Genomic DNA, 15,547 nt, shown 5'->3' with positions numbered 1-15,547 from the left:
TCTTCCTTATTTTATATTTAAAATATTTGTTGTTGATATTTATTTGATATTCTTATTTTAAATTCTTTTAAAAATTTGTACTATTATTTTATTCTCAATTAGACGTGGTCTCCATTTATCCATGCATATCTCTATTACTTTAGTTACATAATATTATGGAGAATTGCATAATCTTGAATATTAATAGTTATGTTCAAATAAAGGATGGTAATTTATTAATAAATGCATTCATTTTAGGTTGCATGCTCTCAAATAATAATAATTATTTCTTTAGGAAATAAAAAATAAAAAAAGTAATTTGGGAATGTTGATTGAATTTCAAAATTTGTTAAGGTTAGAAGAGAGAATTAGGGAAGAAGGTTAACCCACATTATATAAACAAATTTGTAGGAAGTAAGTTAAGAATAAAATGAATTCAAAATGGAGAAAAATGAGATAAAGAGATTCTGTTAAAATGGAGCGTGGAGCTCTTCATAGGCATCATAAAGTTCCAAAGTTTTAAAAGGAAGTGATGAACGCAATTAAATGGTATTATGGCTGAATCTGAAAATGGTATTATGGCTGAATCTGAAAATGGTATTATGGCTGAATCTGAAAATGGTATGACAAAAGGTTTAAGGCGGCAATCATGAGCGGCCAAAATGCGTTACACAGCCCGACTCGTTTGATTTCATTTCATTGAGCGGTGCAAATCCCTCTTTTCCCTTCAACGTATAAACGCCACATTGCCCTTCAAATTCTCCAACAACTCACCACCATTTAACCAATCCATCAACCCCATTTTCGAGCCTTTGCTGCCTCTGCCTTTCGTTTTCCTTTCCAATCGCAACCTGCTTCGTCCACTTCTTCTGCATTCCGTTTTACTGCCCTCAGGTAATTATCATTCCCCTCTTTAATGCCCTTCACTTCTCCTGCTTTTTTGTTTTCTGCTCTTACTAGATCTGTTGTTTTCCCTCATATTTGTGTTTTGGACGCGATCGTCAATTGTGGCTTCATTGTTGTTTAGATTCTGGGATTGGGAATGGCAATGAAGAGGCCAATGTAGAATGAAATCGCGAGGTTTTTTTCTTTAGGCTGCTTAATTTATTGGTTATATTGTTGTTTAGGGCAACGCATGCGTTTTGGTTGTTCTGGTGATGAACTTCGTACTGTAATACCTTTTACGTTTGCTCCAACTGAGATAGATAATCCACAATGCTTAACGTTGAGCATCAAATTATGATTGATATTGATATTTTGTTGTTTTTATGCCTTTTAACAACCATGTTTGGGGCCACTGGAATTTACTGTAGATCTGAACAAACGATGGTTGCACAGGAATTTACTGTAGATCTTAACAAACCACTCGTGTTCCAGGTAAGATCACCATAAGTTCCTTATAAATTGAAAGGAAAATTGGTTAGTTATGTTTGTACTCTCATAGGTTGGGCATCTTGGAGAAGCATATCAAGACTGGGTTCACCGGCCTATTGTTAGCAAGGAAAGGCCTCGATTCTTCAAAAGCGACTTCTGGGAGGTGATGATTTCTAGTTTTGAGGACTACAAGATCTGGTTAATAGTGTTTTTGATATGTTTGAATGTGGGAACAGTTCTGTACACGCACAGCATGGTGGGTGGTTCCAGTTATATGGCTGCCAGTGGTCTGTTGGTTCATTTCTATGTCTATGAACATGGGGCACACACTTGGTCAGATATCATTCATGGTGATTTTCGGCATTTATATTTGGACATTGATCGAATACATAGTGCATCGTTTTCTATTCCATATTGAAACCAGTAGTTATTGGTTAGTGTCTCTCTTCTTCTGTACTGTTGTTATTCAAATTTGGGAATATGTTAATAATAACATTGAACATATTCATGGTTTAGGGGGAATACCATGCATTATCTTATTCATGGTTGCCACCACAAGCACCCAATGGATAGTCTACGACTTGTTTTTCCTCCTACTGCCACAGCTGTTCTGATAGTTCCAGTATGTTCACTCTTCTTGGCTTTGAAATGAGCAAGCAATCAATCAAAGACGTTTATAATCGTTGTCAACCAGCTGATTGTATATTTTCTTTGCATCCATTGTTGACACAGATATGGAACTTGGTTAAACTGTTTTTCCCAACATCTATGGCGCCTGCTCTGTTTGGAGGTGGTCTTTTGGGCTATGTGATGTATGACGTTACCCATTACTACTTGCATCATGGCCAACCCACCGGAGAAATGCCGAAACATTTGAAGGTAATACGTTGATTCTACTCAATCAAATACGTTCTATTCAATCAAATAATGAAATGGGGCTGTGTTGTGCAGAAATATCATATGAATCATCACTTCCGCATCATGAATAAAGGCTTCGGTGTCACTTCATCGCTTTGGGACAGAGCGTTTGGAACACTGCCTGCGTCAAAAGTAGCTGAGAAGACTAGATAGCGAAGTAGTAGTGCTCTCAAGGGAAACTAGACCATTTTTGTCTTCTATTCCTTGTTTCTCACTGTATTTGTTCCATCATCATATTCCAAGGATGAAAGGTTTTATATAGGAAGATTTGATCTAGTCTAATAACGGAAGATTCGTCGGTGCCCCCACATTTTTGTTATTATTATTAATTATTATTATTAGTTCACCGCCTCCAGGCTGAGCAAGCCATATCTGTCAGCTAACTTCTTTTCTCAGCAATTAACTTGTCAATAGATTGAGAGTTCAATGTAAAATATTTTGGAAATTGTTTTCGAAATTGTTTTCGAAATTGTTGATCAAGGAGTTTTGTTTGAGGCTATAATATTTTAAAGAATAATATTGTGGATGTCAGCCTCCTCATGTATGGTTTGAGGCTAGAACATGGACATGTTCTTCATTCATTCACAAGAGATTGTGACGAGTTGGGATACTCTGTTCATTTCTGAAGAAATTTTGGGGATCAACCCTGGTCTTCGCGTCCACCAATCTCTCAAAATTCCCTCTGAAATACTTCTCCCCATAAACCCTTCCTTCTTCCACGCTCCAATGCCCGCTACTCCCAACGTCAATGTCTCTGTAATTAAGAAAGGCTTCTCTTGGATTCTTGGTTACGTATGGAGTCATCTCTTCGTACATTCTTCTCATCATGTTTATCCTCTTATTCTCTTCCTCCTTTCCTCCGTATAAACAGATTCCCATCCAGCTTCTCTATAACTTCCTGCCATTGCAAAACAACATCTGTTGCTCCTTCTTCAATTGTTCTGTTCACTTTAAAAACCGTCACTGTTGATGGGACTGGAACTAATTTGAANGTCCATGACAGAAAAGTATTGGGTCGGACTGCTCTGTCCAACAGAGCTTCTGAGGTTGACCCTTTTGGGAAATTTGCCCAGAACAGAACCGATTGAATCCAACTCATTTCAGTGCAATCCTCCTTCTGCAATTTCAAACTGGGTATGTGCTGATTGATAATCTCCATGAGCGTGTTTGCTGGCCCTAGAAACAGCGCCACCAATGAAACTTTCCCTGTTTTCAGCCCATCTTTCCCCTTGGCGGAGTTTAGCATCAGTCTTATGTACAGATTCTCATCAAGCTTATCTGTGACTCCCTGCCACTGCAAGAAGATGTCCGTTGCTTCTTCTTCAATCAGTCTCTCAACTTCAAAGACCGTCACCGTTTCTGGGACTTTAACTAATTTTATCTTCCATGAGAGAATGACTCCAAAGCTCCCTCCTCCTCCTCCTCTAATGGCCCAGAATAAATCTTCCCCCATTTGTTGTCTGTTTTTCCATGGACGTTGCTCCGATTAGCAATGGTGTAGTAAAGTTCCCCCAATGTCGCCCCTGCTTCAACCCAAGCAGTTTCGTTTGGAATATCGACATTGATAGCTCGAAGGTTGAACATGTCGAGGAGGACGAAGGGGTGTTGGGAGACATAGGAGAGGCCTTCATAACCACTAGGGGTTTTGGGGTTGTGGGGGTCTGAAATCTGAGGTTTCTGATGTAGAAATTGAGGACCGGTAAGAAGGAAGAATTGTTGGGAGTGAAAATGGCGTCAGAAATGGGGAATTGGTGCAGTGAATTGGTGCTTAGACATCGAAGGAAGCTCTGTTGAGCAGAAGCAGAGGATAGCCATGGAGAGAAAATGAGATGACAGAGAAGAATGTAAAGATTGAAGAAGATGAAAACCCCGTCCCCATTTTTTAAATTGGAGTGAGATAGTTTCTGATTTTTTTTTTTTTCTTTAATCTGTACTTGAAAGAAAATGAGGTTGTTAAGATTGTGCATTTATAGTTTTTTTTTGTTTCTTTTTTTTAGAGTTTTCAAAAAATTTCATGTTTCAAAAGAAAATACATCGATTATAATTAAAAATAATACTACTGGATCAAGTTTAATTAAATTATCTCCTGGAATTTGATTTCATGTTTTATTAAATTAGATTAAATTAAATACTAAACATGAATAACAATTCAACGCATCAATAATTAATTTAAATCTTATTATCACATTATACATTTTAGTTTGAATTTAAATTCAACGCTTACTCTTTTAGAATTAGAGTTTAGTTTTAATATTATTCTCTAATCAGTTACGTTTTCTTTATTTGTATTATTTTTAATTATAATTGGTTAGGAGAAATTAAGAGATTTTGTTTTTTCTTTTTATAGTTTTAACTGCTTTAAGAAATAAATTTAAACCAAGATTAATGATGACTCGTGTTTAATTCCCACCGTTAAAACATATATTAGCCTCAAGCGTTTACTCCAAAGCAGTAAATAATAAATTCTTTTTAAAATTTTAAAAATTGCCCTTTTCTTTTTATAATTTAAAAAATGCCATTTTTATTAGTATATAAACAAAATTATTCATTAATGAGGTGTAAATAAACTGCTTTGATTCATATATTAATACTAATAATTTTTTTTTAGTTGTATTTAAGAATATTTTTTAAGGTTTTACAAGATATCAATGAAACTTGAAAGATATTAAAATGAAAGTTTAAGAAAATTCTAAAAGTGATATTTTTTAGATTTAAAAAATAATAATTTAGACTAAAAAAAACCAAAATTATTAATTTCAAATTCTATATGTACTTACACCGTGGAATTTGAAGCGACACAAGGATTAGAAACGGCAAACATGTCGCCTCTTCCTCTGATCCTCCTCCTCTCCCTTCCATTAGCATTTTCCTATGAAACAGAGGGATCCCCTGTTCAAAGTTTTGTGGACTGTCTTCCAATTCACGCCTCACCCTCCATCCACGATGTCATCTACACTCCTCAAAACACTTCCTTTTTGTCCATCCTTCAATCTTACAACAGAAACCTCCGATTTGAAACTCCACAAACCCCAAACCCTGTGCTGATCATCACGCCTCTCGACGCAACCCAAGTCCAAGCCACCATCGCTTGCGCCAACCCCTTGGGGCTGCAGCTCCGAGTGAGGAGCGGCGGCCATGATTACGAGGGCCTCTCCTATCAAGCTCATGTCCCTTTTGTTCTTCTCGACATGTTCAATCTTCGTAAGATTGATATTTACAAGGATGGCTATGATTACGTTGCGTGGATTGAAGCTGGTGCCATTCTGGGCGAGCTCTACCATCGTATTGCCGAATTCAGTCCAAACCTTGCGTTTCCTGGAGGGGTTTGCTTCACCCTCGGCGTTGGAGGTCATTTCAGCGGCGGTGGCTATGGGAATCTCATGAGAAAATATGGGCTTTCAGTTGATAATATTGTGGATGCTTTGTTTGTTGACGCCACTGGGGCTGTTCTTGATCGTAAGTCGATGGGGGAGGATCTTTTTTGGGCTATTAGAGGAGGTGGCGCTGCCAGTTTCGGGGTTGTTATTTCGTGGAAGATCAAATTGGTGTCAGTCCCTGAAACCGTCACGGTTTTCAACGTGAATCTGAGACCAGAACAAGGCGCACTCGATGTGGCTCATCGATGGCAGTTCGTGGCCCCTAATCTGCCGGACGAATTGTTTATAAGACTAATGCATACCGTAGTGGGTTCAACAACTGAAAAAGGGGAGCTCACAGTGCAAGCTTCGTTCGTTGGTTTGTTCTTGGGAACACCCAAATCGCTCATTCCGATCATGAACAAGAATTTCCCTGAGTTGGGTCTGAAGCAAAGCGATTGCCGCGAAGTAAGATGGGTTGAATCCACCATATTTTGGTACAAGGGCCCCATAGGAAGCAACATTGATATTCTGCTTGAAAGACCCAAAAACGGATCCTATTTCTTCAAGGGCAGGTCGGACTATGTGAAGAAGGCGATCTCGAAGGAAGGGATTCAGGGGATATGGCGGACCATGGTCGGATTGAATTCCACCTCATTGACGATGCAATGGAACCCATACGGCGGAAGAATGTGGGAAATTTCAGAATCTGCAACTCCATTTCCACACAGAGCAGGGAACTTGTATTTGATTCAGTACACGTTGTCGTGGATGAAACAAGGAATGGAATCCACAAACCATTACATGAACATTTCGAGGAGTTTGTACGAATACATGACTCCATTGGTGTCGAGCTCGCCCAGAGAATCGTTTTTAAATTACAGAGACCTTGAGATTGGGGCGAATCCCAGCACTGAAACCAACTACATGGTTGCTGAAGAATACGGGCGGAAGTATTTCAAGGGGAACTTTGATCGGTTGATGAAAGTGAAGACGATGGTGGATCCTCATAATTTCTTCAGAAACGAACAGAGTATTCCTCCGTTGCCCAAACAAAGAGTCTCTAATACGCGACATGACTGTTAAGCATATGGTTGCTGTGGTGTAGTGGTTATCACGTTAGTCTTACACACTAAAGGTCCCCAGTTCGATCCTGGGCAGCAACAACACATGTGTTATTTTCTTTTCCTTTTTAATTAAATAACCTTATAAAATTAGAAGGGAAATTAATTGAAAATGCCTAAATATATATGTTTATATGAATATGAAGATTGTAACGTTTAACGGATGGGGGGAATAAATAAATGTGTTATTAATAAATTATTTTTCGTTTGTTTTTTATTATTATTTTAATGATATCTAATAAAGCAAATGCATGGTGGAGAGCAGTTGAGATTAGGTCAAATTCATACTAAATTAAGCAAACAATATCTCAAACAATTTTTTAATACAAAATGATATTTTAAAAACAAAGAGATAACTAACTAGCTCAAAATTAATAACTAAACTAGACTAATTACTTAATTACGAGACACCTTAAGCTCTAAATAGAATAAAGTTTGGTAAGTTCGAACTTTTGTATATTATTTTTCTATACATAGATATATTGAATAGAATAAAGTTTGGTAAGTTCGAACTTTTGCATATTATTTTTCTATACATCGATATATTGAATGAGTTACACGTCAAGTATTGTACTTGTTTTAACGTAGAAATAAATTAATTTCTACTTTGAATCGAATATGAATATTGATATGAATGGTAAATTCATATTCTTTAGAACATAATGTACCTAAACTCATACTTATAATATATATTTGAGTATTATGACACTTTTATAGGAATCTTTAGTTTATCAAAATACAATAATTGTGAAAATCGTATTGTAGGCAGGCGGGACTAAATCGTAATTTTGCATAAGGTTACTCTCTCGTTAGTGAACCAAACACGGGTCTAGGGTTTTTTTTTTTTCTTTTTCGTCTGGCCGCCAAATTTGCTGCCGCAGGTACTGCCTTTCCCTCTCTGAGTTTGCCCCTTCTTCTCCCTTTTCCTCAGATCGGAGAAACTGAATCCAATGGTCGGAGGCTTTGAAGTGGGAGCTGTTCCCTACAACCCGGACGGTTGGGGTCCGCCGGAATCGACTGCCACCCTCGCCGCTTCCTCTAACCTCCCTCTCAATGTCCCCTTTGCCCCATTCTCTCGCTCCGATAAGCTTGGTCGGATCGCCGATTGGACCCGAACAATGAATAACCCTGGTCGCCCCAAGGCTGCTTCGGATTCCGTCTTCGATTTCACTAATGACGATTCCTTCCCGGCCAATGCCGACGAGGACATGTCCTTCCGTTTGGTTGATGGAAAGCCTCCTCCGCGCCCCAAATTTGGCCCTAAATGGCGATTCAACCAGCAAAGGACACAGCTACCTCAGCGCCGTGACGAAGAAGTTGAGGCTCGAAAGCGTGAGGCTGAGAAGGAGCGGGCTCGCCGTGACCGTCTTTACAACCTCAACAGGTCTAATGTCAATGCGACCCGTCGTGAAGCTGCTGTCTTCAAATCCTCTGTGGAAATTCAACCAGAATGGAACATGCTTGATCAGATTCCCTTCTCCACTTTCTCGAAGCTGTCCTTCTCTGTTGCTGAGCCCGAAGACCTTCTTCTGTGCGGCGGGCTAGAGTTCTATGATCGAACAAACGACCGAATCACTCCCAAGAACGAGCGCCGTCTTGAGCGCTTCAAGAACCGCAACTTCTTTAAGGTAACTACTACCGACGATCCTGTCATTCGTCGTCTCGCAAATGAGGACAAAGCCACAGTTTTTGCTACCGATGCCATCCTTTCTACCCTTATGTGCGCAACGAGATCGGTTTATTCCTGGGACATTGTGGTTCAACGTGTTGGGAACAAGCTTTTCTTTGATAAGAGGGATGGGTCGCAACTTGATTTGCTTGCTGTCCACGAGACCTCTCAGGAACCCTTACCAGAGGCGAAGGACGATATCAATTCAGCGTATTCACTGAGTGTCGAAGCTGCTTACATTAATCAGAACTTCTCGCAGCAAGTTTTAGTTAGGGACGGAAATAAGGTGGCCTTTGACGAGCCAAACCCATTTGCAAACGAGGGAGAGGAGGTCGCTTCAGTTGCTTACAGGTATAGGAGGTGGAAACTTGATGATGACATGTATCTTGTGGCCAGGTGCGAGGTTCAAAGTGTTATGGAGGTTAATAAGCAGAGATCATTCTTGACTTTGAATGCTCTTAATGAATTTGATTCCAAGTATTCAGGTGTCGATTGGAGGCAGAAATTGGAGACACAGAGGGGTGCTGTTTTGGCCACAGAGTTGAAGAACAATGCCAATAAATTGGCAAAATGGACAGCTCAAGCCTTATTAGCTAGCGCAGATATGATGAAGTTGGGGTATGTCTCTAGGGTTCATCCTCGTGATCACTTCAACCATGTCATCTTAGCTGTGGTTGGGTATAAACCGAAGGATTTTGCAGCTCAAATTAACTTAAATACGTCTAACATGTGGGGTATTGTCAAATCCATCGTGGATTTGTGCATGAAATTGAATGAAGGTAAGTATGTTTTGGTTAAGGACCCATCCAAACCACAGGTTAGGATCTATGAGGTTCCTGCGGATGCATTTGAGAATGACTATGTTGAGGAGCCACTGGCTGAGGAGGACCAAGTGCAACCTCCAGGAGAAGATGAAAATGGCGCCACTGCTAATGCGGGGACTGATGATGCCGCAGAGAAGGTTGATGCTGCTCAAGCTTAAGGCTGCAGCATTCATTGCTGTTTTTCCAAACTTGCTCGGTGATGTTAAAATCTTGACCTTTTGTGTCTTTTTACGTTCTTCCTTTTCTGAGAATTGTTATTTGTATTGGTTTTGGATTCTGGCAAGCATAATATGACACATTGCTCGAGTAACTGTCACTCGTTTAAACGTTTTATTAGCACAGCTCGTTATGCTTTCATCGAAGTTTTGAACACAAGTTCTTTTCAATATATTCTATTGAGTTATGGACGTATAGATTCTTCTCTTGTTATGCTTGTCGATTCTAGTTTCCAATTATGTTAGTCTGTTTGATTGGGATAAATAAAGGGTTTGAGATTCATCTACATTTACCTTCTGATTGTGGAACATGAGCTTAGCTTAGTAGCTGCTTGCTTCTGAAAAATGGGCTAATTTGTGTTTCTACTCTCGACTATTTCACTCGCCCGCGCACACACCCATCATTACACTTTTGCTTGTTTCTCCAACCCTTCCCTTGAAGGGGGAGGGGTTGGAGAAAGAGAAGGGATCAGCTGAAAATTTTGTTAAAGTAGAGATCGAAACGACAGTTCAAATGGTAAATTTCTATGACGAATGAGAGAGACTGAACCAAAATGATATGATCTTTATTCGAACTTGACTTGATCATTGATTCAGGTATACGAGCTATACGTACTTCTGCAGAGTTCACTATTGAAAATGATTGCTAGTCATAGGAGTTGTAATATGTGACATCAGTTTTGTTATTTTCCTACTTATTTTTAATTGGCCCATTTTATCTATCGTTTTCACCAATTTCATGCACATACTTGGAAGTTGAATTTTATGTGAAAATGAAGACGTCGAACTTGTAGGGCAGCCGTCGCCCATATCAGAACTCTGATAAATAAAGTATCAGTGTATCACATTACACTCTGTTCATTAATATAAAAAGATATTGAGGATGGAAACTTTCAGCATCAAGGCATACACTCTGTTCATTAATATAAAAAGATATTGAGGATGGAAACTTTCAGCATCAAGGCACTCCTATGTGATGCCAACGGGAAAGGGGTTTGGGATAGATGGCAGTGGCAGTGGCATTCCCTTGCATGTATGAAAAACGAGAAGCTCCATGTTTCCAGTTCATTCTAGTACGGATTCGCACGTTAAGTGGCCTACAAGACAAAATGAAAACAACTCAGAACTAAAAGTATAGACATTAACCAAACAAACTTTTCTCTTTTTTTGTTGTCAAGAAACCAATCTCTAAAACAACCAGGGGAGGATTCAACAATCAAGGGCACAAAAATATGGTCTGTACATAGAAATATAAGGTTGAAAAGTAACCCAACACAAAGGTGCATCTATTGCGTACTGATTCATTGAGAGAAAGGAGAGTAATGGGGTGAAGAAGCTCCTCACTTGGTTTGTTCTCTTTTGGTGCGAGAAATCCTGTTGGGCGCCTCTGTAGTTAATGCATACATCTTCACAGGAAATAGTTCTTCGGGAAATCCCGTTTGGTCCTAAAAACCATTAACAATAAAGGCAAGCAATTAAATCAGTAAGTGATATAGGAGGATGAGTTTACCCTTGATTTATATGCGTAGAGTCCGCAGTGGTGGAATAGATCTTTATAGTATACATCCGATCTTGTGATGCTTCTATCTTCTTTATCTAATATAAATCCTGCAACACTTCCATTTTTTATTTTCACCTATAATAATTCATAAATAAATAAAAGAATGGCAAAACGCAAGTACCAGATTTTGCAATGTTTTCCTTGAGAATGAAAATTCCGCCAGCCTTTAGACCCAACTGGAAGTAATGAATGGTTAGAGCCAAAAATAGGTCATAAGTTCACCAAAATAGGTCATTGCTTACCTTGGCTCTTCTAAAGAATGAGATAAAGTCGTCATCAGTGAGATGCCCGATACACCACTGAACCCAAATAACATCGTATCTGCCTGCATCTGGCGTGAATTCCTAGCAGTAGAATACAACTTGGATCCATTAAAGAAGGGACAAAGACTTGCACCAAAAACCAAATCAAGAAGAGCTTGGGCATACACAACCACAAAATATAACAATTAAATGTGAAACACATTACCTGTAGAGGCACACAAAAGAAGTTAGCGGGTTTGTGAACATCAGAGGCGCCATTATTTTCTGGAGCCAGGCTTTGACGGGCAGCCTCTAGAAAATGTGATACGGGTTCAACAAGATCAACCTAAGACACACGAAATATACTTTCTGTAAGACTCAATATATATGCCTACACAATCTTGGATGAAAGGATTTAAAAGTAAGCGGATTACAAATTAAACTACAAATGGCCCAAACTGAATAATTTGTTACACAGTGTAGGCAGTAAGAAAATTGCTACCAGAATCTTAATTGTTTTTATGTATGACAATCCCCAATCATTTTGGTTCGAGCTGTCTGATGAGATTGCACAACCCAAAATCCAAAGAAAGCATCATTTCGTAAATGTTATTTACCATACAAAAACCCAAGATGGGCAGACAAAAAGCAAGAACGTAACAAGGCAGGAACAAAAGAAGTAACTAATATAACCTTACCTCGTTGAAATATCTGATAAGAAGATTCTTTGTGACTCTTCCAATACCAGAACCACAATCTGCAATACCAACTCTACCATTAATTAAACTACAAAACTCATCATATACGTTAAAAAAGAAAAACCAACTCGAGTAGGAATATACATCAAATTCCAAGAAAAGAAGTAGAGCAGTCATAAACTAGAGTCTCGAATCAAGAAAACTTCAGAAATGGTTATTATTAACCAAACATACCAAGGGCCACAAGGGGGCGGTCTTTTCCAGCAAAAGGGAAACGTTCGGCCAGAATGGATTTGAGAAAGACTTCACTGCCCATGATATCAGTGTCATTAACATAGCCATAGCCGCCCAAGACGCCATCTACCGATGCGTCTAAACCTTGCCAGTACCCTAAGCCTTCGCGATACCATTGGGTGCGCTTGGTGGGGTTTCCAACCTGCTCCATCCACATCTCTTCTGCATTCTTGAATTCGTGGCCGTCTGTATCAGCACCGCTCACCTCCATTGAGTGCAGGGCTGAACTCCCGCCCCTGTTCCTTTTTGAGTGCAGGGCTCTGATTTTCTTTCCTTCCTTGCTTGTGGGAATTAAGAACACAGTTTCCAGCCGAGGAAATGAAAGAAACTGTGTGATTGTTATAAACTTTGAGTTCTTCGGTTGAATTACTTCAGCTATTTACAAAGATAAACCCAATTCGGCGTTCGGTTATCCACCTTGAACGATATAGTAATTGAAACTAAGAGCCCAACCCAAACATACAGAGATATGATCTTTGGACTTGAAGACTGGCCCAATTCAACTATAAATGGCTGGGCTCAAATCAACTACAAAAAGTAGGTCCCAATAAACCTAACGTAGGCTCGGCTTAATTGAACTATAACGACTGGGCCCAATTCAACGGTCAATAGCTGGACATAATTCAAGTACAAAACGCTAGGCCCAATTCAACTATCCAAGCTAGGCACGACTAAACTATAAATGATTCGGCTCAATTTACAACTATAAAGGCTGGGCCCAATTCAGCTATAAAGGCTCGGCCGAATTCAACGACAAATGGCTCGGCCCATATTTAATATAACGTCTGGGCCCAATTCAACAATAACGGTTCGGCCCAATTAAACTATAATACGAGGCCCAATCCAACTATTAATACGAGGCCCAATTCAACTATAAATGGCTCCGCCCAATAAAACTATAACGGCTTGGCCCAATACGACAATTCCAGTATAAAGCCTCGGCCTAATAAAACTAAATCACTAGGCCAATTCGACACTGTAAATGGCTCGGCCCAATTGAACTATAAAGAATAGGCCCAATTCAACTAAAAATGTCGCGGCCCAATCATTCAAGAAAGGACTGGCCCAATTAAAAAAACGCCAGGCCCAATTCAACTTTTAAAGTGAGGCCAAATTCTACTATCAATGGCTCGGCCCCATACAACTATAACGGCTGGGCCCAATACAACTATAATGATTCGGCCCAATACAAATATTAATGATCGGCCCAATATAATTATATTACTGAACCAATTCGACTCTAAGTGCGAGGCCCAACCCTACTATTAATTGCTCGGCCCAATCGAACTATAAGGGCTGGGCCGAATTCAACAAGAAAACGCAAGGCCCAATTCTACTATAAATGACTCGGCCCCATACAACTATAACGACTTGGCCCAATACGACTATAATCGTTCGGCCGAATTTCAATATAAAGCCTTGGCCCAATATAACTAAATTCTGGGCCGATTCGACTCTAAAGGCCAGACCCAGTTATACTATAAATAGATCGGCCTAATTAAACTATAAAAGTATGGACCCAATTCAACTAAAAATGGCACGGCCCAATTGATCTAGACAGGATGGGCCCAAATCAACAAAAAACGAACGGCGCAATTCAACTATTAACGCTAGGCCCAATTCCAATATAAATCGCTGGACCCCAGACAAGTACAACAGCTGGGCCCAATACGAAAATAATGGTTCGGCCCAATCAAATATAAAGGCTTCACCCAATATAACAAAATCACTGGGCCAATTCGACTCTAACGGCCAGGCCCAACTGTACCATCACTGCCTCGGCCCTATTGAACTATAAATTCTGGGCCCAATTTTACTAAAAATGCTTGGCCCAATTCTACTATAAATGTCTCGGCCCCATACAACTATAACGGCTGGGCCCAATACGACTATAGTGGTTCAGCCCAATTCGACAAAAAAAACACAAGGCCCAATTCAACTAATAATGCGAGCCCCAATTCCACTATCAATGGCTCGGCCCCATACAACTAAATCGCCTGGGCCCAATACGACTATCATGGTTCGGCCCAATTCAACAAAAAAACGCAGGGCCCAATTCAACTATTAATGCGAGGCCCAATTTCACTATAAATGGCTTGGCCCCGTATAACTATAACGGCTGGGCCAAATACGACTATAATGGTTCGGCCCAATCAAATATAAAGACTTGGTCCAATGAAACTAAATAATTGGGCCAATTCAACTCTAAAGGCCAGGCCCATCTATACTATAATGGCTCGGCCCAATCGAACTCTTAAGTCTGGGCCGAATTCAACTGAAATGGCTCGGCCCAATTGATCTATAAAGGCTGGGCCGATTCAACAAAAAAAAACGCCAGGCCGAATTCAACCGTTTATGCTAGGCCCAACTCCACTATAAATGGATTGGCCCAGTGCAGCTATAACGGCTGGGTCCAATACGAGTATAATGGTTCGGCCCAATTCAATTCCAATGCTAGGCCCAATACTACAATTAGAAATGGCTTGGCCCAATTCAACTTAAATCTGGGCCCAATTGAACTATAAATGGCTCGGCGCAGTTCAACAATAAAGGCGTCGCTCAATTTTATCGGCCCCATGGAATTATAAACGGCCCGGCCTAATTTAACTGTAAAGGCTGGGCCCAATTCAACAAAAAAACGCCCGGCCCAATTTAACTATTTATGTTGGGCACAATTCATGTATAAATGTTTCGGGTCAATACAACTGTAACGGCTCCGCCCAGTACAACTATAATGGTTCGGCCCAAATAAACTCTAAAGGCTTGGCCGATTCAACTAGAAGTGGCTCGGCCCAATTCAACTATAAAGGCTGGGTCCAATTCAACTATAAATGGCTCGGCCCAATTCAACTATAAAGTCTTGTCCCAATTCAATATGCCCAATTCAATTATGAATGGCTCGGCCTAAAAGAACTATAAAGGCTGGGCCCAATTCAACAAAATAACGCTCGGCCCAATTCAACAAAATAACGCTCGGCCCAATTCAACTATAACGTCTGGGTCCAATACAAGTACAATGGTTCGGCCCAATTTAACTATAAATGCTAGGCCGAATGCAATTAGAAAGGCTGGGCCCAATTCAATTATAAAGGCTCGTTGTAATTCAGCTTTAAATGGTTTGGGCCAATTGAATGATAAATGTGGGCCCAATTTAACATTAAACGGCTTGGCCCAATTTAATTATAAATGGCTCGGTCCATATGAACTATGAAGGCTGGGCCCAATTTGACTTTAAATGGCTGGTCCATATGAACTTTGAAGGCTGGGCCCAATTCAAGTTATAAAAGTTTGGC

At 39.9% G+C, this 15,547-nt stretch overlaps 4 protein-coding genes, 1 non-coding gene and 1 pseudogene across 11 annotated transcripts; 4 read left to right on the top strand and 2 right to left on the bottom strand.

Annotated features, from left to right (window-relative positions):
* Positions 1-634: 634 nt before the first annotated feature.
* LOC111433515 (dihydroceramide fatty acyl 2-hydroxylase FAH1-like) lies at positions 635-2,579 on the top strand. 2 transcript variants are annotated; one of them, XM_023070565.1, is made up of 8 exons: positions 635-873; positions 1,007-1,059; positions 1,293-1,356; positions 1,424-1,516; positions 1,590-1,786; positions 1,870-1,975; positions 2,086-2,232; positions 2,305-2,579. In XM_023070565.1, the coding sequence occupies exons 3-8, from the start codon at positions 1,306-1,308 to the stop codon at positions 2,422-2,424; spliced, it is 714 nt and encodes a 237-aa protein (XP_022926333.1). In that variant the 5' UTR covers positions 635-873; positions 1,007-1,059; positions 1,293-1,305; the 3' UTR covers positions 2,425-2,579. The 2 variants fall into 2 exon arrangements, with proteins under 2 accessions (XP_022926333.1, XP_022926334.1); XM_023070566.1 differs by lacking the exon at positions 1,007-1,059.
* A 530-nt stretch (positions 2,580-3,109) lies between these two features.
* On the bottom strand, positions 3,110-4,150 carry LOC111433558 (annotated as a pseudogene).
* Positions 4,151-5,069: 919 nt separating this feature from the next.
* On the top strand, positions 5,070-6,966 carry LOC111433510 (berberine bridge enzyme-like 4). Its single transcript, XM_023070556.1, has one exon. It carries the CDS (start codon positions 5,091-5,093, stop codon positions 6,711-6,713), a length of 1,623 nt encoding a protein of 540 aa, XP_022926324.1. The 5' UTR covers positions 5,070-5,090; the 3' UTR covers positions 6,714-6,966.
* Positions 6,721-6,793, top strand: TRNAV-UAC. The gene has a single exon. It is a non-coding gene; the product is annotated as a tRNA-Val (tRNA).
* A 612-nt stretch (positions 6,967-7,578) lies between the features above and the next one.
* Positions 7,579-9,657, top strand: LOC111433509 (eukaryotic translation initiation factor 3 subunit D-like). The gene has a single exon (XM_023070555.1). It carries the CDS (start codon positions 7,702-7,704, stop codon positions 9,400-9,402), a length of 1,701 nt encoding a protein of 566 aa, XP_022926323.1. The 5' UTR covers positions 7,579-7,701; the 3' UTR covers positions 9,403-9,657.
* A 583-nt stretch (positions 9,658-10,240) lies between these two features.
* Positions 10,241-12,592, bottom strand: LOC111433513 (alpha N-terminal protein methyltransferase 1-like). Of its 6 annotated transcripts, none has more exons than XM_023070560.1 (9): positions 12,195-12,559; positions 11,961-12,019; positions 11,489-11,608; positions 11,263-11,364; positions 11,142-11,196; positions 10,970-11,067; positions 10,845-10,904; positions 10,757-10,813; positions 10,474-10,556 (listed from the first exon to the last, which is right to left on the bottom strand). In XM_023070560.1, exons 1-9 carry the CDS (start codon positions 12,463-12,465, stop codon positions 10,548-10,550), a joined length of 831 nt encoding a protein of 276 aa, XP_022926328.1. In that variant the 5' UTR covers positions 12,466-12,559; the 3' UTR covers positions 10,474-10,547. The 6 variants fall into 6 exon arrangements, with proteins under 6 accessions (XP_022926332.1, XP_022926328.1, XP_022926331.1 ...); XM_023070561.1 differs by lacking the exon at positions 10,474-10,556 and adding an exon at positions 10,575-10,684 and having other exon boundaries at positions 10,770-10,813; XM_023070564.1 differs by having other exon boundaries at positions 10,241-10,556; positions 10,804-10,904; positions 12,195-12,592.
* Between the last annotated feature and the right edge of the window lie 2,955 nt (positions 12,593-15,547).

The sequence above is a fragment of the Cucurbita moschata genome, unplaced genomic scaffold (assembly GCF_002738365.1).
Source record: "Cucurbita moschata cultivar Rifu unplaced genomic scaffold, Cmos_1.0 Cmo_Scf00043, whole genome shotgun sequence".
In the NCBI taxonomy this organism is placed as follows: domain Eukaryota; kingdom Viridiplantae; phylum Streptophyta; class Magnoliopsida; order Cucurbitales; family Cucurbitaceae; genus Cucurbita; species Cucurbita moschata.
The sequence above is the reverse complement of the archived record's forward strand: the minus strand, read 5'-3'. Positions and strand labels throughout refer to the sequence as shown.

Excerpts from the sequence above, each read along its gene's own strand:
- LOC111433515 (XM_023070566.1), top strand. The coding sequence starts at position 1,306 with ATGGTTGCACAGGAATTTACTGTAGATCTTAACAAACCACTCGTGTTC. Across the intron at positions 1,357-1,423 it reads ACAAACCACTCGTGTTCCAG|GTTGGGCATCTTGGAGAAGC; the intron begins GTAAGATCACCA and ends GTACTCTCATAG. Across the intron at positions 1,976-2,085 it reads CAGCTGTTCTGATAGTTCCA|ATATGGAACTTGGTTAAACT; the intron begins GTATGTTCACTC and ends TTGTTGACACAG.
- LOC111433510 (XM_023070556.1), top strand. The coding sequence starts at position 5,091 with ATGTCGCCTCTTCCTCTGATCCTCCTCCTCTCCCTTCCATTAGCATTT.
- LOC111433509 (XM_023070555.1), top strand. The coding sequence starts at position 7,702 with ATGGTCGGAGGCTTTGAAGTGGGAGCTGTTCCCTACAACCCGGACGGT.
- LOC111433513 (XM_023070564.1), bottom strand. The coding sequence starts at position 12,465 with ATGGAGGTGAGCGGTGCTGATACAGACGGCCACGAATTCAAGAATGCA. Across the intron at positions 11,197-11,262 it reads CATTCTTTAGAAGAGCCAAG|TTGGGTCTAAAGGCTGGCGG; the intron begins GTAAGCAATGAC and ends CATTACTTCCAG. Across the intron at positions 10,557-10,803 it reads ACCAAAAGAGAACAAACCAA|GCCACTTAACGTGCGAATCC; the intron begins GTGAGGAGCTTC and ends TTTGTCTTGTAG.